The sequence below is a fragment of the Heptranchias perlo genome, unplaced genomic scaffold (genome assembly GCF_035084215.1).
Source record: "Heptranchias perlo isolate sHepPer1 unplaced genomic scaffold, sHepPer1.hap1 HAP1_SCAFFOLD_802, whole genome shotgun sequence".
NCBI classification, from domain to species: domain Eukaryota; kingdom Metazoa; phylum Chordata; class Chondrichthyes; order Hexanchiformes; family Hexanchidae; genus Heptranchias; species Heptranchias perlo.
In genome coordinates this window covers 22,700-45,000 of record NW_027139837.1, presented here as the reverse complement: position 1 = coordinate 45,000, position 22,301 = coordinate 22,700, and the positions used below count along the sequence as shown (strand labels likewise).

Sequence of the window (22,301 nt, the reverse complement as noted above, 5' to 3'; positions counted from 1 at the left end):
AGACTGATGGGGGAGGGGGCTAGACTGGGATAGGCTGATGGGGGAGGGGGCTAGACTGGGATAGACTGATGGGGGAGGGGTTTAGATTGGGATAGGCTGATGGGGGATGGGGCTAAACCGGGATCATCTGATGGGGAAGGGGACAAGACTGGGATGGACTGATAGGGATTGGAATGAGAGTGAGTGGGAAGGGGTCGGGTCCATTGGGATTGTGTACAGTGGGAGTGAATGGGAAGGGGTTTGGTCCATTGGGATTGTGTACAGTGGGAGTGAATGGGAAGGGGTTTGGTCCATTGGGATTGTGTACAGTGGGAGTGAATGGGAAGGGGTTTGGTCCATTGGGATTGTGTACAGTGGGAGTGAATGGGAAGGGGTTTGGTCCATTGGGATTGTATACAGTGGGAGTGAATGGGAAGGGGTTTGGTCCATTGGGATTCTGTACAGTGGGAGCGAATGGGAAGAAGTTTGGTCCATTGGGATTGTATACAGTGGGAGTGAATGGGAAGGGGTTTGGTCCATTGGGATTGTGTAGAGTGGGAGTGAATGGGAAGGGGTTTGTCCCATTGGGATTGTGTAGAGTGGGAGTGAGTGGGAAGGGGTTTGGTCCATTGGGATTGTGTACAGTGGGAGTGAACGGGAAGGGGTTTGGTCCATTGGGATTGTGTAGAGTGGGAGTGAATGGGAAGGGGTTTGGTCCATTGGGATTCTGTACAATGGGAGCGAATGGGAAGGGGTTTGTTCCATTGGGATTGTGTACAGTGGGAGTGAACGGGAAGGGGTTTGGTCCATTGGGATTGTGTACAGTGGGAGTGAACGGGAAGGGGTTTGGTCCATTGGGATTCTGTACAATGGGAGCGAATGGGAAGGGGTTTGGTCCATTGGGATTGTGTAGAGTGGGAGTGAATGGGAAGGGGTTTGGTCCATTGGGATTCTGTACAATGGGAGCGAATGGGAAGGGGTTTGGTCCATTGGGATTGTGTACAGTGGGAATGAACGGGAAGGGGTTGGGACCATTGGGATTCTGTACAATGGGAGCTATCTGAAGGACTGGTTAAATGGCGTCCTCCTTCATTGCGACCTTTGACCCGTTCCTCACCCATCCGCCGCCCTCCTCCGGGCCTCGCTCCAGTGAGTCCTCCGTTCCCGGCTCCCCGGGCCCTCGCCCCGGGTCCGGGCGGGACGTCCCGGCCTTGCGCCCCCTCGCCCCCTCCCTGGCCGCCTTGGACCTCCTGCTCTTGCGGGAGATGAGGCTGAGCCACCTCTGCTTGGTGTCCTCGGAATCGACGGACGGCCGTGGCCGGAGAGTGTTCCGAAAGCCCTCGGTGCTGAAATAGTAGACCAGGGGGTCCAGGCAGGAGTTGGAACTGGCCATCAGCACGGCCAACTGCAGAGCCCAGCGGGTGTTGGCCCGCAGGGGAGAGCTGGAGTCCGTCCGAACCCTGAGGAAAGCGTAGACGACCAGGATCACGTTGTAGGGCAGGAAGCAGATGACAAAGATGGCCACGTTCACCAGAAGCAACCGCACGGCCCTCCGCCTCTTCGGGGCCAGGGAAGCGGCCCCCGCCTCGCTCAGCGCCCGCAGGACCCGGGCCGAGCAGTACAGCACGGTGCCAAGGGGCACCAGGAACCCCAGCACCATCTGGCACAGAACCAGGGGCAAGATCTCATGGCGCCAAGCACTGCGGGAGAAGCTCTCAAAGCATCTCACCTCCTCCGTCACGTTGTCCTGGCAGCGGCTGGTGTCGTGGGCCAGAGCCACGGGAACGCAGCCCAGGACGATGACCGCCCAGACGCCCGCGCACGCCCGCTTGGCGATCGCGGGCCGGCGGAGGTGGCGCGCCTTCAGCGGGTAGACCAGGGCCAGGTAGCGGTCGACGTTGATACAGGCCAGGAAGAGGCAGCTCCCGTACATGTTGATGTGGAAGAGGGAGCCCGCGATTTGGCAGGGCACGTCCCCGAAGGGCCAGGCGTCGGTGGCGTAGTAGTAGATGCGGAGGGGCAGGGCCAGGGTGAAGAGGAGGTCGCAGGCGGCCAGGTTGAACATGTAGACCACTGTCTTGTTGCTAAATTTGAAGCAGCGGAGGAAGACCCAGAGGGCAGTGCCATTGAGGGATAGCCCCAAGAGGAAGAGCAGGGTGTACCAGACCAGGTGAAGGCGATGGATCTGATCGTGGTCTTTGCAGGGGGGCAAGGGCGCGTCCGTCCCATTCCCCTCCATCCTCGCCCCTCTCTTCCTCCTCCCAAACTCTTGTCCCACCTCCCCGCCCCCACCGGAGAAAGCACACACCTGGCCACCAGGTTCTCCAGAAGGTGGGAGAAGCGGGGGGGGCCTCTCTCCCCCTACCCTCCTCCTCCTTCCTCCTCCTCCTCCTCCTCCGGCCCCAGGTGGACTTGTCGCCTTCCAGCGGGATTGGACGGCCCCTAACTCGTCGGCGAGGCTCCCGAGCTCTTAGACGGAGGGTGGGGTCGGTCGGGTTCCAGCCCGGTGGACGATGGGGTGGGTCTTCCCCCCTCGCCCCGCCCCGGGGTTTCGGACGCTGAGATTGGGGGGGGGGCCTTGGGGAGAGGGAGGGAGGGAGGGAGCGGTGGGGACGAGGTCTTAGAGATTTGGGACTGTGGCGGGCAGTGATCAGAAGGTCAACGTAGAAAATGGACGATCGAGCCCATCGGTATCTGTAGAAAAATCCAAAATGAGAGTTTCAGAGCTTTGGGTGGAGATCCAGGCACAGAATCTCCCACCATCAACATCCTGGGGGTCACCATTGACCAGAAACTTAACTGGACCAGCCATATAAATACTGTGGCTACGAGAGCAGGTCAGAGGCTGGGTATTCTGGGGCGAGTGACTCACCTCCTGACTCCCCAAAGCCTTTCCACCGTCTACAAGGCACAAGTCAGGAGTGTGATGGAATACTCTCCACTTGCCTGGACGAGTGCAGCTCCAACAACGCTCAAGAAGCTCGACACCATCCAGGACAAAGCAGCCCCGCTCGATTGGCGCCCTAAACATTCACTCCCTTCACCACCGGCCCACCGCGGCCGCAGTGTGGACCGTCCACAGGATGCACTGCAGCAACTCGCCAAGGCTTCTTCGACAGCGCCTCCCAAACCCGCGACCTCTCCCACCTAGAAGGACCAGGGCAGCGGGCACATGGGGACAACCCCCACCCGCACGTTCCCCTCCGAGTCACACACCATCCCGACTTGGGAATATATCGGCCGTTCCTTCATCGTCGCTGGGTCAAAATCCTGGAGCTCCCTTCCCAACGGCACTGTGGGAGAACCTTCACCACACGGACCGCAGCGGTTCAAGATGGCGGCTCACCGCCACCTTCTCAAGGGGCGATTAGGGATGGGCAATAAATGCCGGCCTGGCCCAGCGACGCCCGCTTCCCACGAACGAATAAAAGAAAAAGTTGAAAGTTGCAACGTAGGCTCACGAGCTGAAACACTGGTGGAACGCCTGGGATAACTTAGCGCAAGAATTGAGTTGATTGGTTTCTGAATTTGAGGGGCGGCGGTCGTCTCTACGTGGACAGCAGGTTTCCGGGGGCGGGCGCCCCCACAGCGGCAGAGAGTTCAGGCGGAGAGGGAATGGGTGACCGCCAGGTGGACTATGAGGGACAGGCAGGCAGCGCAGGACTCCCCTGGGAGTGGGGCACTCACAAACCAATATTGAGCGTTGGTTCCCAGTGAGGGTCTTCACACCTTGGGGGAGGTCACATCGAGGCACATCGAAACTGCAACTCAGAAACAGGCCATTCGGCCCAACTGGTCTATCCCGGTGTTTCTGCTCCTCCCTCCCCTACTCCATCTCTCCCTCTCCCCCTCTCCTTCTATTCCTTTCTCCTTCATGTGTCTATCCAGCCGAGTCGACCCAATCTCTCCTCATGGGACAACCCCGCCATCCCAGGGATCAGTCTGGTGAACCTTCCCTCTATGGCAAGTATATCCTTTCTTAGGTAAGGAGACCAAAACTGCGCCCAATACTCCAGGTGTGGTCTCACCAAGACCCTGTATAACTGCAGTAAGACATCCCTGCTCCTGGTCTCAAATCCTCTTGCAATGAAGGCCAACATACCATTCGCCTTCCTAACTGCTCGCTGCACCTGAATGTTTGCTTTCAGTGACTGGTGTACAAGGACACCCAGGTCCCTTTGTACATCAACATTTTCCCAATCTCTCACCATTTATAAAAACGCTCTGCCTTTCTGTTTTTCCCACGAAAGTGGACAATTTCCCATCTATCCATCTGCCATGTTCTTGCCCACTCACTCAACTTGTCTATATCCCCTTGAAGCCTCTTTGCATCCTCCTCACAGCTCACGATCCCACCTGGTTTTGTGTGGTCAGCAAACTTGGAAATATTACATTTGGTTCCCTCATCCAAATCGTTGATATATATTGTGAATAGCTGGGGCCCAAGCACTGACCCCACAAGTCACTGCCTGCCGACTGCAAAAGATCCTGACGTCTCTCCCAGACTCTCTGAAGTTCAGAACGAGAGGGGATCTCATCGAAACATAAGATTCTGAGAGGGGTTTGACAGGGTAGATGCTGAGAGGCTGTTCCCCCATAGCTGGAGAGTCCAGAACGAGGGGGCATCGTCTCAGGATAAGGGGTCGGCCATCCTAGACTGAGACGAGGGGGAATTTCTTCACTCAGAGGGTTGTGAATCTTTGGAATTCTCCACCCCAGAGGGCAGTGATGCTGAGTCCTTGAGTATATTCGAGGCTGAGATGGATGGATTTCTGGGGAATCGAGGGATATGGGGAGTGGGCGGGAAAGTGGAGTTGAGGTCAAAGATCAGCCATGATCTGATGGAATGTCGGAGCAGGCTCGAGGGGCCGAATGGCCAACTCCTGCCCCTATTTCTTCTGTTCTTATGTTCGCTGCTCTTATAGAGTTGTAGACTCTTGGAGCACAGAAGGAGGCCACTCGATCCGTCATGCCTGTGCTGGCCCTTTGAAAGAGATCTCCGATTAGTAACAAACTGGCTTTTTCCCCATAACCCTGCAAAGAGAGGGGCAGACGGGGCCCTCGGTTTAACGTCTCGTCCGAAAGACGGCACCTCCGACAGCGCGGCGCTCCCTCAGTACTGACCCTCCGACAGTGCGGTGCTCCCTCAGTACCGACCCTCCGACAGTGCGGCGCTCCCTCGGTACCGACCCTCCGACAGTGCGGCGCTCCCTCGGTACCGACCCTCCGACAGTGCGGCGCTCCCTCAGTACCGACCCTCCGACAGTGCGGCGCTCCCTCGGTACCGACCCTCCGACAGTGCGGCGCTCCCTCGGTACCGACCCTCCGACAGTGCGGCGCTCCCTCGGTACCGACCCTCCCACAGTGCGGCGCTCCCTCAGTACTGACCCTCCGACAGTGCGGCGCTCCCTCAGTACCGACCCTCCGACAGTGCGGCACTCCCTCAGTACCGACCCTCCGACAGCGCGGCGCTCCCTCAGTACCGACCCTCCGACAGTGCGGCCCTCCCTCAGCACCGACCCTCCGACAGTGCGGCGCTCCCTCGGTACCGACCCTCCCACAGTGCGGCGCTCCCTCAGTACTGACCCTCCGACAGTGCGGCGCTCCCTCAGTACCGACCCTCCGACAGTGCGGCGCTCCCTCAGTACCGACCCTCCGACAGCGCGGCACTCCCTCGGTACCGACCCTCCCACAGCGCGGCGCTCCCTCGGTACCGACCCTCCGACAGTGCGGCGCTCCCTCAGTACCGACCCTCCGACAGTGCGGCGCTCCCTCAGTACCGACCCTCCGACAGTGCGGCGCTCCCTCAGTACCGACCCTCCGACAGTGCGGCCCTCCCTCAGTACTGACCCTCCGACAGTGCGGCGCTCCCTCAGTACCGACCCTCCGACAGTGCGGCGCTCCCTCAGTACTGACCCTCCTCCCTGTCCCGTCAAACACTCCCAGGGCAGGTACAGGGTTAGATACAGAGTAAAGCTCCCTCTACACTGTCCCGTCAAACACTCCCAGGGCAGGTACAGGGTTAGATACAGAGTAAAGCTCCCTCTACACTGTCCCGTCAAACACTCCCAGGGCAGGTACAGGGTTAGATACAGAGTAAAGCTCCCTCTACACTGTCCCGTCAAACACTCCCAGGGACAGGTTCAGGGTTAGATACGGAGTAAAGCTCCCTCTACACTGTCCCGTCAAACACTCCCAGGGGCAGGTACAGGGTTAGATACAGAGTAAAGCTCCCTCTACACTGTCCCGTCAAACACTCCCAGGGGCAGGTTCAGGGTTAGATACGGAGTAAAGCTCCCTCTACACTGTCCCATCAAACACTCCCAGGGGCAGGTTCAGGGTTAGATACGGAGTAAAGCTCCCTCTACACTGTCCCATCAAACACTCCCAGGGCAGGTACAGGGTTAGATACAGAGTAAAGCTCCCTCTACACTGTCCCATCAAACACTCCCAGGGGCAGGTTCAGGGTTAGATACAGAGTAAAGCTCCCTCTACACTGTCCCATCAAACACTCCCAGGGGCAGGTTCAGGGTTAGATACGGAGTAAAGCTCTCTGGTCCCCACCCAGTCTACCCATCGAAGGGAGAGTTGGCCTTTTCCCACCTGTATGTCTGGGGCTGGATGTCTCCCCAGACTGCCGGGGAGGGGGAGCTGACCGTTGGGACTCCCCCACACCAGATCTAGTACCGTGCTCCCCTGGGACCAAGCCCCCCTTCCCTGAGGGAGATACCTTCTCGAGGGACGAGACTGCCTCCTGTAAAAGCATCGTCCCCTTTCAGTCGCTTACCTGATCTCCCGGTGGGCTGCCTCTCCCTGTGAATTCACCTCGGTATCCAGAGAGAGAGAGAGAGAGAGAGAGACAGACAGGCCTGAGACTTTAGCAAGCTGCCATGGCCAGCAACCTTGGTGTTGTTTCCTGTTTTGCGACGGTCTTGTTTGCTGTTCTCTGTGGCGTCACAGGTAAAGTGAAACCATTGCCTGACGCACCCCGAAACACAAGACTTAGCAAGTTGTGACATTAATGAACTCGCCAGAACGGGTGTAGAAAGTGGGAGGCGGTGCATTTCGGTGGGAGGGATGAGGAGGGCACCTCCTGCCTGGATAATAAGAGTCTAAACAGGGCGGAGGAGCAGAGGGATCGAGGGGGGGACAGACACACACATCACTGAAAGCAGCGACCGCAGGTTACTAAGGCCGTAAAAAAGGCAAATCAAGCTCTGGGCTTCATTTCGAGAATTGAAAAGCAGAGAAGTTCTGTTAAACTTGTACAGAACCTTGGTTAGACCACACTTGGAGCACCGTGCTCAGTTCTGGTCTGCATATACCTTGGTTACACCACACTTGGAGCACGGTGCACAGTTCTGGTCTCCATTTGCCTCAGTCAGACCACACTTGGAGCACTGTGCACAGTTCTGATCTCCATATACCTTGGTTAGACCACACTCGGAGCACTGTGCTCAGTTCTGGTCTCCATGTACCTTGGTTAGACCACACTCGGAGCACTGTGCACAGTTCTGGTCTCCATATACCTTGGTTACACCACACTTGGAGCACTGTGCACAGTTCTGGTCTCCATATACCTTGGTTACACCACATTTGGAGCACTGTGCACAGTTCTGGTCTCCATTTGCCTCAGTCAGACCACACTTGGAGCACTGTGCACAGTTCTGGTCTCCATATACCTTGGTTAGACCACACTTGGAGCACTGTGCACAGTTCTGGTCTCCATATACCTTGGTTAGACCACACTCGGAGCACTGTGCACAGTTCTGGTCTCCATATACCTTGGTTAGACCACACTTGGAGCACTGTGCACAGTTCTGGTCTCCATATACCTTGGTTAGACCACACTTGGAGCACTGTGCACAGTTCTGGTCTCCATATACCTTGGTTAGACCACACTTGGAGCACTGTGCACAGTTCTGGTCTCCGTATACATTGGTTAGACCACACTCGGAGCACTGTGCACAGTTCTGGTCTGCGTATACCTTGGTTAGACCACACTTGGAGCACTGTGCGCAGTTCTGGTCTCCATTTGCCTCAGTCAGACCACACTTGGAGCACTGTGCACAGTTCTGGTCTCCGTATACCTTGGTTAGACCACACGTGGAGCATTGTGCACAGTTCTGGTCTCCATATACCTTGGTTAGACCACACTTGGAGCACTGTGCACAGTTCTGGTCTCCAGATACCTTGGTTAGACCACACTTGGAGCACTGTGCACAGTTCTGGTCTCCATATACCTTGGTTAGACCACACTTGGAGCACTGTGCACAGTTCTGGTCTCCATATACCTTGGTTAGACCACACTCGGAGCACCGTGCACAGTTCTGGTCTCCATATACCTCGGTCAGACCACACTTGGAGCACTGTGCACAGTTCTGGTCTCCATATACCTCGGTCAGACCACACTTGGAGCACTGTGAACAGTTCTGGTCTCCATATTTGTCGAGGCACTGGAAACAGTGCAAAATAGATTTACTGGGATGATACCAGAACTGAGCTTGGGGCTGCTTTTATCTGCTCGCCAAGGTCATACAGAAGCTTGGTCTGTGGGTGGGTGCTCCCTCTCCATATCCGGCAGGAGCCTGGTGATAAGATGTGACGTACTCGCTGTGTTCCTCAACGTGGCCAGGCTCTGGCCCGTTCCCCACAACTCCGCCATCACAGTCACCCGAGCAATCTTTGTCTGGAGGTCCGAGGTAGAACGCGTCTGCAGGGCCACCAGGTACAAGCCCCCAGATAAAAGGGGCGAAGGTCACCCCAATGTCACTCGGACTGTGCGGCGCTCCCTCGGTACCGACCCTGGGTGTTGCTGGTGGAGTCCTGTCGAAGGGAGGTCAACCTTGCCTCAATGGTGGCAGCCGTTTTGCGCACAGCAAGATCCCACAACACCCAATTCAGACCAACGCCTCAGTTCGCCTTAAGTTGAGCGTAAAGTCGATCTCATCCCAAGGCCCCGCTGACCCCGTACCCCAACCCGCACCAGGTCCCCCTTCACGCATCGCCCTCTCTGCTCGCTGACCTACACTGGCTCCCAGTCCGGTCAGGCTTGTGAAGGTACAGCAGGCCGTACTGGAGGTTGGGCTTCTAACGGTAGAGCAGGCCATACTGGACCCAGGCTTCTGAGGGGAGAGTTGGCCGTACTGGACCCAGGCTTCTGAGGGGAGAGTAGGCCGTCCTGGAACCAGGCTTCTGAGGGGAGAGTTGGCCGTACTGGACCCAGGCTTCTGAGGGGAGAGTTGGCCGTACTGGACCCAGGTTTCTGAGGGGAGAGTTGGCCGTACTGGACCCAGGCTTCTGAGGGGAGAGTTGGCCGTACTGGACCCAGGCTTCTGAGGGGAGAGTTGGCCGTACTGGACCCAGGCTTTTGAGGGGAGAGTAGGCCGTACTGGACCCAGGCTTCTGAGGGGAGAGTTGGCCGTACTGGACCCAGGCTTCTGAGGGGAGAGTTGGCCGTACTGGACCCAGGCTTTTGAGGGGAGAGTAGGCCGTTCTGGACCCAGGCTTTTGAGGGGAGAGTTGGCCGTACTGGACCCAGGCTTCTGAGGGGAGTGTTGGCCGTACTGGACCCAGGCTTCTGAGGGGAGAGTTGGCCGTACTGGACCCAGGCTTCTGAGGGGAGAGTTGGCCGTACTGGACCCAGGCTTTTGAGGGGAGAGTTGGCCGTACTGGACCCAGGCTTCTGAGGGGAGTGTTGGCCGTACTGGACCCAGGTTTCTGAGGGGAGAGTAGGCCGTACTGGACCCAGGCTTCCGAGGGTAGAGTTGGCCGTACTGGACCCAGGCTTCTGAGGGGAGAGTAGGCCGTACTGGACCCAGGCTTCCGAGGGTAGAGTTGGCCGTACTGGACCCAAGCTTCCGAGGGTAGAGTTGGCCGTACTGGACCCAGGCTTCTGAGGGGAGAGTTGGCCGTACTGGACCCAGGCTTCTGAGGGGAGAGTTGGCCGTACTGGAACCAGGTTTCTGAGGGGAGAGTAGGCCGTACTGGACCCAGGCTTCTGAGGGGAGAGTTGGCCGTACTGGACCCAGGCTTCTGAGGGGAGAGTTGGCCGTACTGGACCCAGGCTTCTGAGGGTAGAAAAGGCCGTACTGGACCCAGGCTTCCGAGGGTAGAGTTGGCCGTACTGGACCCAGGCTTCTGAGGGGAGAGTAGGCCGTACTGGACCCAGGCTTCTGAGGGGAGAGTAGGCCGTACTGGACCCAGGCTTCTGAGGGGAGAGTTGGCCGTACTGGACCCAGGCTTCCGAGGGTAGAGTTGGCCGTACTGGACCCAGGCTTCTGAGGGGAGAGTAGGCCGTACTGGACTCAGGCTTCTGAGGGGAGAGTAGGCCGTACTGGACCCAGGCTTCTGAGGGGAGAGTTGGCCGTACTGGACCCAGGCTTCTGAGGGGAGAGTAGGCCGTACTGGACTCAGGCTTCTGAGGGGAGAGTAGGCCGTACTGGACCCAGGCTTCCGAGGGTAGTTGGCCGTACTGGACCCAGGCTTCTGAGGGGAGAGTTGGCCGTACTGGACCCAGGCTTCTGACGTTAGTGCAGGCCGCACTGGAGGTCAGGCTTTTGACATTAGTGCAGGCCGCACTGGAGGTCAGGCTTTTGACGTTGGTGCAGGCCGCACTGGAGGTCAGGCTTCTGACGTTAGTGCAGGCCGCACTGGAGGTCAGGCTTTTGACGTTAGTGCAGGCCGCACTGGAGGTCAGGCTTTTGACGTTAGTGCAGGCCGCACTGGCGGTCCGACTGCGGTGGGCCCCCCGGAGACACTCGGGACGGGTCTCGGCGAGGGGAAGAACCAACAACCCCAGTCTCAACCCAGGGTCTGCTAATTAGTGGGCAATTTTAGCTTGGGAGTTGGGGGTAAGAGGCAAGGGCCATTTTCACCAATCAGCGAGCCCGCCGCCTAATGAGATGCGCCTCCCAGAATGCAGCGCCAAACCCAACTCCCCTCAATGCCGCCGACTAGTCGAAAGTAATTATTATTTTGGGGGGGCAGCTGGAGGTCTGCGGGGCTGGGGTGGCGGGTGTAGGTGTAGGGTTTGGTTGGGGGGGGGAATGAACCCACCCCCCACCCTCACTGTGAGGGGTGAGCTGCAGGGTTGCCCGCCTGGCTCTCGCCATTGCCTCACTGGTTATAGCTCTTTTACTACTTGTCCAGAAGGTTCCGGCTACGTCAGCTGGAACCGCCCCTTTTTTGAATGATTGACAGATGAAATTACGTCACCGATTGATGCTGGCTCCTCCCCCTATTCGGCCTCATTGAACGGCTTCAAGTGGGCGGTTCTGGTGAGTTTGATTGACGGGAGGGGGTGGAGCCTGCTGAGGTTGACGGGCAGCTGAGTTGGCCCCGCCCATGTCTTGGGGGTTGATTGGCGGCTGAGATGGCCCCGCCCTTATCCCTTTGTGTGGGGGAGGTGTGATTGACAGCTGAGTTGGCCCCTCCCACACGTTCTGTCTGGGGGGAGGGGTGATTGACAGCTGAGTTGGCCCCTCCCACACGTTCTGTCTGGGGGGAGGGGTGATTGACAGCTGAGATGGCCCCGCCCTTTGTCTGGGGGAGTTGTGATTGACAGCTGAGATGGCCCCGCCCACCCCTTCCACCTGGGGGCGATGTGATTGACAGCTGAGTTGGCCCCGCCCACCCCTTCTGTCTGGGGCGAGGTTGATTGACAGCTGAGTTGGCCCCTCCCACCCCTTCTGTCTGGGGCGAGGTTGATTGACAGCTGAGTTGGCCCCGCCTACCCCTTCTGTCTGGGGGGAGGTGTGATTGACAGCTGAGTTGGCCCCGCCCACCCCTTCTGTCTGGGGGGGAGGTGTGATTGACAGCTGAGTTGGCCCCTCCCACACTTTTTGTCTGGGGGGAGGGGTGATTGACAGCTGAGATGGCCCCGCCCACCCCTTCTGTCTGGGGGGGAGGTGTGATTGACAGCTGAGTTGGCCCCACCCACCCCTTCTGTCTGGGGGGGAGGTGTGATTGACAGCTGAGTTGGCCCCTCCCACACTTTTTGTCTGGGGGGAGGGGTGATTGACAGCTGAGTTGGCCCCGCCCACCCCTTCTGTCTGGGGGGGAGGTGTGATTGACAGCTGAGTTGGCCCCGCCCACCCCCTTTCTCTCTGGAGGGGAGGAGTTACAGACAGCTGAGTCGGCCCCGCCCACCCCATTCTGTCTGGGGCGGGGGGAGGGGTGATTGACAGGTACTGGCTGGCGGGCCCCCCCCCTCTTGGATGGATTGGCGGCCCCCCCCCACCACCACCTTGCCCTTTGTCGGCGATCGGTGCCGTCACGCACTGAGGCGCTTCCTCCCACAGTCGAATAGCCTGCCTGCTCAAGGAGCTGAGATCGGGGGGGGTGGGGGCCCGCCCACCAACTTGGCGAGCGCCCCCCCCCCCCACCTCCAATCCCACACACACACCCCCCACACCACCCACCACCCCCCCTCCCGAACCCTGCGAGGTGTAGGGGGGGGAGGGGAAGGGAAGGTTGGGGGAGAAGCCCCACGCAGCGGAATAGCCACCAACGGCGAGCTGGAAAACGGCGGAAAGAGAGAGAGGTCCCGACGGGGGATCTGAAGGCTTCTCTTGTGTCTGCCGAGATGTCCCCCTCGGCCGCGAATCCCGCCGCACGCTGCCGGACGATTTCCCGGGCTCGTAGAAAGGGGGTGTCGCCGCGCGGGAGGAGGCCGCTCGGCCCCTCGAGTCCGTGCCGGCTCTCTCTGCAAGAGCAATCCGGCCAGCCCCCACTCTCCCTCCCTCCCGCCCTTTCCCCCGTAGCCCCTGCACATCTTTTTCCCCGTCAAGTCTTTATCCAGTTCCCTTTCGAAGGCCATGATCGAATCTGCCCCCTCGGGCAGTGGATTCCAGATCCACAAACACTCGCTGCGTTAAAAAAAGATTTTCTGGTTCTTTTACCAATCACCTTAAATCCCCGCCCTCTCCTGCCCACCGGGAAACACTCCCTCCTCATTCACTCTGTCGAAAACCCCCTCGTGTTTGCGAACCCCTCGATCAAACCTCCCCCTTAACCTTCTCCGCTCTGAGAACAACCCCAGTCTCTCCACATTAACTGAAGACCCCCCCCCCGGGGACCGCTCTGGTAAATCTCCGCCCCCTCTCCGAGGGTCTCGACACCCTTCCTAAAGTGCGGGGCCCGGTACTCCAGTTGGGGGTCTAACCCCAGTGCCTTCTCGAGCTGTCCTGCCACCTTCAAAGATTTGTGTACGCACACCCTCGGGTCTCCCTGTTCCTGCACCCAAATCTCCCCCCCGGACGCTTAAATCCCGACATTGGCATGTTAATCCCCTCGAGCGTAAATGTGATCCAATTGAGGGGGTAAAAAGGGGTTGAGAATAAAACAGAGGGTGCAGGGATCACCCACGGAGAGAGACAGAGTTGACGTTTCAGGCTGAAGACCTCTCGCCTTTCGTCAGAACTGGAAAAAGTTGAAGATTGAACCGCCCCCGAGCAAGTTCAGAGCCGCGGAGAGAGCGAGGGGGAGAGGGCTGAACTCCAGAGGTGAGGTGAGAGTGACTGCCCTTGACATCAAGGCAGCGTTCGACCGAGTGTGGCACCAAGGAGCCCCAGTAAAATTGAAGTCAATGGGAATCAGGGGGAAAACTCTCCAGTGGCTGGAGTCATACCGAGCACAAAGGAAGATGGTAGTGGTTGTTGGAGGCCAATCATCTCAGCCACAGGGCATTGCTGCAGGAGTTCCTCAGGGCAGTGTCCTGGGCCCAACCATCTTCAGCTGCTTCATCAATGACCATCCCTCCATCATAAGGTCAGAAATGGGGATGTTCGCTGATGGTTGCACAGTGTTCAGTTCCATTCGCAACCCCTCAGATAATGAAGCAGTCCGTGCCCACGTACAGCAAGACCTGGACAACATCCAGGCTTGGGCTGATAAGTGGCAAGTAACATTCGCGCCAGACAAGTGCCAGGCAATGACCATCTCCAACAAGAGAGAGTCTAACCACCTCCCCTTGACATTCAACGGCATTACCATCGCCGAATCCCCCACCATCAACATCCTGGGGGTCACCATTGACCAGAAACTTAACTGGACCAGCCATATAAATACTGTGGCTACGAGAGCAGGTCAGAGGCTGGGTATTCTGCGGCGAGTGACTCACCTCCTGACTCCCCAAAGCCTTTCCACCATCTACAAGGCACAAGTCAGGAGTGTGATGGAATACTCTCCACTTGCCTGGACGAGTGCAGCTCCAACAACGCTCGAGAAGCTCGACGCCATCCAGGACAAAGCAGCCCCGCTCGATTGGCACCCTAAACATTCACTCCCTTCACCACCGGCGCACCGTGGCTGCAGTGTGGACCATCCACAGGATGCACTGCAGCAACTCGCCAAGGCTTCTTCGACAGCACCTCCCAAACCCGCGACCTCTCCCACCTAGAAGGACCAGGGCAGCGGGCACATGGGGACAACCCCCACCCGCACGTTCCCCTCCGAGTCACACACCATCCCGACTTGGAAATATATCGGCCGTTCCTTCATCGTCGCTGGGTCAAAATCCTGGAACTCCCTTCCCAACGGCACGGTGGGAGAACCTTCACCAGACGGACTGCAGCGGTTCAAGATGGCGGCTCACCGCCACCTTCTCAAGGGGCGATTAGGGATGGGCAATAAATGCCGGCCTCGCCCAGCGACGCCCACATCCCATGACTCGGTTAGGAAGTTGGCTGAGCGAAAGGCGACAGAGAGTAGGGATAATGGGTCGGTCCTCACATTGGCAGGATGTGGCTCGTGGAGTCCCGCAGGGATCTGTCTTGGGGCCTCAATTATTCACAATATTTATTAACGACTTCGATGAAGGCATCGAAAGTCTCATATCTACGATGACACAAAGATTGGCGGCCTTGTAAGCAGTGTGGATGAAAACATAAAATTACAAAGCGATATTGATAGATTAGGTGAATGGGCAAAACTGTGGCAAATGGAATTCAATGTAGACAAATGTGAGGTCATCCACTTTGGACCAAAAAGGGATAGAACAGGGTGCTTTCGAAACGGTAAAAAGTTCAAAACAGTGGATGTCCAAAGGAGATAGTCCCTCCGACCTCGACTCTGTTCTTTTTTCTCCCCTTCTCCTGTCCCTGCCGAAAGCCCTCCTGGAGGATTCCCAGTTCGTAAGGACGTAAGAAATAAGGGGCAGGAGTGGGCCGCTCGGCCCCCTCGAGCCCGCTCCGCCGTCCGATCAGATCATGGCCGGTCTCCGACCTCAGCTCCACTTTCCCGCCCGGTCCCCATATCCCTTGATTCCCCTCGAGTCCAAAAATCTACCGATCTCAGCCTTGAATAGACTCAACATCTGAGCATCCACAGCGCTCTGGGGGTAGAGAATTCCAAAGATTCACAACCCTCTGAGCGTAGAAATTCCCCCTCGTCTCAGTCTAGGATGGCCGACCCCTTATCCCGAGACTGCGCCCCCTGGTTCTAGACTGTCCAGCCATGGGGGAACAGCCTCTCGGCATCTACCCTGTCGAGCCCCCCCTCAGAATCTTAGATGTTTCAATGAGATCACCTCTCATTCTTCCAAACTCCAGAGAGTCTCGGCCCATTCTACTAAACCTCTCCTCATGGGACAACCCTCTCATCCCCAGGAATCAATCTGGTGAACCTTCGTTGCACCGCCTCGAAGGCAAGTATCTCCTTCCTTAGATAAGGAGACCAGAACTGGACGCAGTGCTCCAGGTGAGGGTCTCACCAGAGCCCTGTACAATTGTAGCAAGACTTCCTTACTCTTGTACTCCAACCCCCTTGCAATAAAGGCCAACATACCATTTGCCTTCCTAATTGCTCGCTGTCCCTGCAGGTTAACTTTCTGCGTTTCGTGTACCAGGACACCCAAATCCCTCTGAACACCAACATTTAATGGTTTCTCACCAGATCCCCGGTCCCTTTACGCCTTGGACGTCCAGTCCCTCTACACCTCCCCCCTCTGCTTCCTCCTCTAGCCACCAGCTCGAATCACAGGAAAGTTTACGGGCAGAGAAGGAGGCCGTTCGGCCCGTCGCGTCCACGCCGGCCCAAAAAACGAGCCAGCCGGCCTGATCCCGCTTTCCACCGCGTTGTACGCAGCCCCGTGGGTGAGGGGGACTTCAGGTGCTTTCCGAATGAGTTGAGGGTCTCTGCCTCTCCCACCCTCTCGTGCGGCGAGTTCCAGACTCCCACCACCCTCTGAGTGAAAACATCTCTCCTCAGCTCCCCTCTACTCCTTCTTACTTTAAATCTATGCCCCCCCCGCCCCGGTTATTGACCTCTCCGCTAAGGGAAATAAGTCCTTCCTATCCACTCTATCTCGGCCCCCCTCATCATTTTACACACCTCAATTAAATCTCCCCTCGGTCCCAAAGAGAACAACCCCAGCCCGTCCAATCTTTCCTCATCGCTAAGATTCTCCAGTCCTGGCAACACCCTCGTAAATCTCCTCTGCACCCTCTCGAGTGCGATCACATCCTTCCTGTAATGTGGTGACCAGACCTGGACTCAGTACTCGAGCCGTGGCCCAAATAGTGTCTCCCTGCTCAGGTCCCCTCCCTCACCTCTTTCTCCAGAGTCCCAACCCCTCCCCTCGTCCATCTCCGCCTCTTCCCTTCCCTTCCTCGACTTCCCCATCTCCCTCAACCGACATATCGTAGGCCCACTGCTTCCTCCCGCGACCTCCCCTCTCCCAGTTTCTCCGTCTCGTCCTCCGCCACCTGCGCCATCTCCACCGCCAAACGCGCATCTTCCCCTCCCCTCCTCTTTCAGCCTTTCCGAGGGGACCGCTCCCTCCCTCCTCGACACCCCCGGGCCCACTCTCCCCAACGCCCGCCCTCCTCCCCACGGCTCCTTCCCCCTGCGAGCCCAGGAGAGGAAACGCCTGCCTCCGTCCACCTCCTCCCTCCCCACCGTCCAGGGGCCCAAACGATCCTGGCCCTCGCACCCCCCCCTCCCTATCTCTGTAACCTCCTCCAGCCCCCGACAAACCCTCCGAGATCTCTGCAAGGCCCTCGCCCCCCTCCCTATCTCTGAAACCCCCTCCAGCCCCCTACAAACCCTCCGAGATCTCTGCATGGCCCTCGCCCCCCCTCCCCATCTCTGTAACCTCCTCCAGCCCCCTACAAACCCTCCGAGATCTCTGCATGGCCCTCACCCCCTCTCCCTATCTCTGTAACCTCCTCCAGCCCCCGACAAACCCCTCCGAGATCTCCTCATGTCCCTCGCCCCCCCTCCCTATCTCTGTAACCTCCTCCAGCCCCCTACAAACCCTCCGAGATCTCTGCATGGCCCTGGCCCCCCCCTCCCTATCTCTGTAACCCCCTCCAGCCCCCGACAAACCCTCCGAGATCTCTGCATGGCCCTCGCCCCCCCTCCCTATCTCTGTAACCTCCTCCAGCCCCCTACAAACCCTCCGAGATCTCTGCATGGCCCTCGCCCCCCTCCCTATCTCTGTAACCTCCTCCAGCCCCCTACAACCCTCCGAGATCTCTGCGTTCCTCCAATTCTGGCCTTTCCCCGATTCCCATCGCTCCACCATTGGCGGCCGTGCCTTCAGCTGTCTGGGCCCTAAGCTCTGGAATTCCCTGTATTCCCTCTGGAATGCTGTACCTGCCCTGGGAGTGTTTGATGGGACAGTGTAGAGGGAGCTTTACTCTGTATCTAACCCTGTACCTGCCCTGGGAGGGTTTGATGGGACAGTGTAGAGGGAGCTTTACTCTGTATCTAACCCTGTACCTGCCCTGGGAGTGTTTGATGGGACAGTGCAGAGGGAGCTTTACTCTGTATCTAACCCTGTACCTGCCCTGGGAGTGTTTGATGGGACAGTGTAGAGGGAGCTTTACTCTGTATCTAACCCTGTACCCGCCCTGGGAGTGTTTGACGGGACAGTGTAGAGGGAGCTTTACTCTGTATCTAACCCTGTACCTGCCCTGGGAGTGTTTGACGGGACAGTGCAGAGGGAGCTTTACTCTGTATCTAACCCTGTACATGACCCTGGGAGTGTTTGATGGGACAGTGTAGAGGGAGCTTTACTCTGTATCTAACCCTGTACCTGCCCTGGGAGTGTTTGATGGGACAGTGTCGAGGGAGCTTTACTCTGTATCTAACCCTGTACCTGCCCTGGGAGTGTTTGATGGGACAGTGTAGAGGGAGCTTTACTCTGTATCTAACCCTGTACCTGCCCTGGGAGTGTTTGACGGGACAGTGTAGAGGGAGCTTTACTCTGTATCTCACCCTGTACCTGCCCTGGGAGTGTTTGATGGGACAGTGTAGAGGGAGCTTTACTCTGTATCCAACCCTGTACCTGTCCTGGGAGTGTTTGACGGGACAGTGTAGAGGGAGCTTTACTCTGTATCTAACCCTGTACCTGCCCTGGGAGTGTTTGACGGGACAGTGCAGAGCGAGCTTTACTCTGTATCTAACCCTGTACCTGCCCTGGGAGTGTTTGACGGGACAGTGCGGAGGGAGCTTTACTCTGTATCTAACCCTGTACCTGCCCTGGGAGTGTTTGATGGGACAGTGTAGAGGGAGCTTTACTCTGTATCTAACCCCGTACCTGCCCTGGGAGTGTTTGATGGGACAGTGTAGAGGGAGCTTTACTCTGTATCTAACCCTGTACCTGCCCTGGGAGTGTTTGATGGGACAGTGTCGAGGGAGCTTTACTCTGTATCTAACCCTGTACCTGCCCTGGGAGTGTTTGATGGGACAGTGTAGAGGGAGCTTTACTCTGTATCTAACCCTGTACCTGCCCTGGGAGTGTTTGACGGGACAGTGTAGAGGGAGCTTTACTCTGTATCTAACCCTGTACCTGCCCTGGGAGTGTTTGATGGGACAGTGTAGAGGGAGCTTTACTCTGTATCCAACCCTGTACCTGTCCTGGGAGTGTTTGACGGGACAGTGTAGAGGGAGCTTTACTCTGTATCTAACCCTGTACCTGCCCTGGGAGTGTTTGACGGGACAGTGCAGAGGTAGCTTTACTCTGTATCTAACCCTGTACCTGCCCTGGGAGTGTTTGACGGGACAGTGCGGAGGGAGCTTTACTCTGTATCTAACCCTGTACCTGCCCTGGGAGTGTTTGACGGGACAGTGTAGAGGGAGCTTTACTCTGTATCTAACCCTGTAGCTGCCCTGGGAGTGTTTGATGGGACAGTGTAGAGGGAGCTTTACTCTGTATCTAACCCTGTACCTGCCCTGGGAGTGTTTGACGGGACAGTGTTCAGGGAGCTTTACTCTGTATCTAACCCTGTACCTGCCCTGGGAGTGTTTGACGGGACAGTGTAGAGGGAGCTTTACTCTGTATCTAACCCTGTACCTGCCCTGGGAGTGTTTGATGGGACGGTGTAGAGGGAGCTTTACTCTGTATCTAACCCTGTACCTGCCCTGGGAGTGTTTGATGGGACAGTGTAGAGGGAGCTTTACTCTGTATCTAACCCTGTACCTGCCCTGGGAGTGTTTGACGGGACAGTGCAGAGGGAGCTTTACTCTGTATCTAACCCTGTACCTGCCCTGGGAGTGTTTGATGGGACAGTGTAGAGGGAGCTTTACTCTGTATCCAACCCTGTACCTGTCCTGGGAGTGTTTGACGGGACAGTGCAGAGGGAGCTTTACTCTGTGTCTAACCCTGTACCTGCCCTGGGAGTGTTTGACGGGACAGTGTGGAGGGAGCTTTACTCTGTATCCAACCCTGTACCTGCCCTGGGAGTGTTTGACGGGACCGTGTCGAGGGAGCTTTACTCTGTATCTAACCCTGTACCTGCCCTGGGAGTGTTTGATGGGACAGTGTAGAGGGAGCTTTACTCTGTATCTAACCCTGTACCTGCCCTGGGAGTGTTTGACGGGACAGTGTAGAGGGAGCTTTACTCTGTATCTAACCCTGCACCTGCCCTGGGAGTGTTTGACGGGACAGTGTAGAGGGAGCTTTACTCTGTATCTAATCCTGTACCTGCCCTGGGAGTGTTAGATGGGACAGTGTAGAGGGAGCTTTACTCTGTATCTTACCCTGTACCTGCCCTGGGAGTGTTTGATGGGACAGTGCAGAGGGAGCTTTACTCTGTATCAAACCCTGCACCTGCCCTGGGAGTGTTTGACAGGACAGTGTAGAGGGAGCTTTACTCTGTATCAAACCCTGCACCTGCCCTGGGAGTGTTTGATGGGACAGTGTAGAGGGAGCTTTACTCTGTATCAAACCCTGCACCTGCCCTGGGAGTGTTTGATGGGACAGTGTAGAGGGAGCTTTACTCTGTATCTAACCCTGCACCTGCTCTGGGAGTGTTTGATGGGACAGTGTAGAGGGAGCTTTACTCTGAATCTAACCCTGTACCTGCCCTGGGAGTATTTGACGGGACAGTGTAGAGGGAGCTTTACTCTGTATCTAACCCTGCACCTGCCCTGGGAGTGTTTGACGGGACAGTGTAGAGGGAGCTTTACTCTGTATCTAACCCTGCACCTGCCCTGGGAGTGTTTGACGGGACAGTGTAGAGGGAGCTTTACTCTGTATCTAACCCTGCACCTGCTCTGGGAGTGTTTGATGGGACAGTGTAGAGGGAGCTTTACTTTGTATCTAACCCTGCACCTGCCCTGGGAGTGTTTGACGGGACAGTGTAGAGGGAGCTTTACTCTGTATCTAACCCTGCACCTGCCCTGGGAGTGTTTGACGGGACAGTGTAGAGGGAGCTTTACTCTGTATCTAACCCTGCACCTGCTCTGGGAGTGTTTGATGGGACAGTGTAGAGGGAGCTTTACTCTGTATCTAACCCTGCACCTGCCCTGGGAGTGTTTGACGGGACAGTGTAGAGGGAGCTTTACTCTGTATCTAACCCTGTACCTGCCCTGGGAGTGTTTGATGGGACAGTGTAGAGGGAGCTTTACTCTGTATCTAACCCTGTACCTGCCCTGGGAGTGTTTGATGGGACAGTGTAGAGGGAGCTTTACTCTGTATCTAACCCTGTACCTGCCCTGGGAGTGTTTGATGGGACAGTGCGGAGGGAGCTTTACTCTGTATCTAACCCTGTACCTGCCCTGGGAGTGTTTGACGGGACAGTGCGGAGGGAGCTTTACTCTGTATCTAACCCTGTACCTGCCCTGGGAGTGTTTGACGGGACAGTGCAGAGGGAGCTTTACTCTGTATCTAACCCTGTACCTGCCCTGGGAGTGTTTGACGGGACAGTGCGGAGGGAGCTTTACTCTGTATCTAACCCTGTACCTGCCCTGGGAGTGTTTGACGGGACAGTGTAGAGGGAGCTTTACTCTGTATCTAACCCTGTACCTGCCCTGGGAGTGTTTGATGGGACAGTGTAGAGGGAGCTTTACTCTGTATCTAACCCTGTACCTGCCCTGGGAGTGTTTGACGAGACAGTGTGGAGGGAGCTTTACTCTGTATCTAACCCTGTACCTGCCCTGGGAGTGTTTGACGGGACAGTGTAGAGGGAGCTTTACTCTGTATCTAACCCTGGACCTGCCCTGGGAGTGTTTGATGGGACGGTGTAGAGGGAGCTTTACTCTGTATCTAACCCTGTACCTGCCCTGGGAGTGTTTGATGGGACAGTGTAGAGGGAGCTTTACTCTGTATCTAACCCTGTACCTGCCCTGGGAGTGTTTGACGGGACAGTGCGGAGGGAGCTTTACTCTGTATCTAACCCTGTACCTGCCCTGGGAGTGTTTGATGGGACAGTGTGGAGGGAGCTTTACTCTGTATCCAACCCTGTACCTGTCCTGGGAGTGTTTGACGGGACAGTGTGGAGGGAGCTTTACTCTGTATCTAACCCTGTACCTGCCCTGGGAGTGTTTGACGGGACCGTGTAGAGGGAGCTTTACTCTGTATCTAACCCTGCACCTGCCCTGGGAGTGTTTGATGGGACAGTGTAGAGGGAGCTTTACTCTGTATCTAACCCTGTACCTGCCCTGGGAGTGTTTGACGGGACAGTGTGGAGTGAGCTTTACTCTGTATCTAACCCTGTACCTGCCCTGGGAGTGTTGAACGGGACAGTGTAGAGGGAGCTTTACTCTGTATCTAACCCTGTACCTGCCCTGGGAGTGTTTGATGGGACAGTGTAGAGGGAGCTTTACTCTGTATCCAACCCTGTACCTGTCCTGGGAGTGTTTGACGGGACAGTGCAGAGGGAGCTTTACTCTGTATCTAACCCTGTACCTGCCCTGGGAGTGTTTGACGGGACAGTGTAGAGGGAGCTTTACTCTGTATCTAACCCTGTCCCTGCACTGGGGGTGTTTGACGGGACAGTGTCGAGGGAGCTTTACTCTGTATCTAACCCTGTACCTGCCCTGGGAGTGTTTGATGGGACAGTGTAGAGGGAGCTTTACTCTGTATCTAACCCTGT

At 57.0% G+C, this 22,301-nt stretch overlaps 1 protein-coding gene and 1 non-coding gene across 2 annotated transcripts; one reads left to right on the top strand and one right to left on the bottom strand.

The window, feature by feature from the left end:
• Positions 1–1,045: 1,045 nt before the first annotated feature.
• On the bottom strand, positions 1,046–2,224 carry LOC137319294 (lysophosphatidic acid receptor 5-like). Its single transcript, XM_067981577.1, has one exon. It carries the CDS (start codon positions 2,216–2,218, stop codon positions 1,052–1,054), a length of 1,167 nt encoding a protein of 388 aa, XP_067837678.1. The 5' UTR covers positions 2,219–2,224; the 3' UTR covers positions 1,046–1,051.
• Positions 2,225–11,098: 8,874 nt separating this feature from the next.
• On the top strand, positions 11,099–11,163 carry LOC137319295 (U7 small nuclear RNA). The gene has a single exon (XR_010962069.1). It is a non-coding gene; the product is annotated as a U7 small nuclear RNA (small nuclear RNA).
• Positions 11,164–22,301: the final 11,138 nt, after the last annotated feature.

What these genes read in the sequence shown, in the direction of transcription:
- LOC137319294 (XM_067981577.1), bottom strand. Translation starts at nt 2,218, where the DNA reads ATGGAGGGGAATGGGACGGACGCGCCCTTGCCCCCCTGCAAAGACCAC.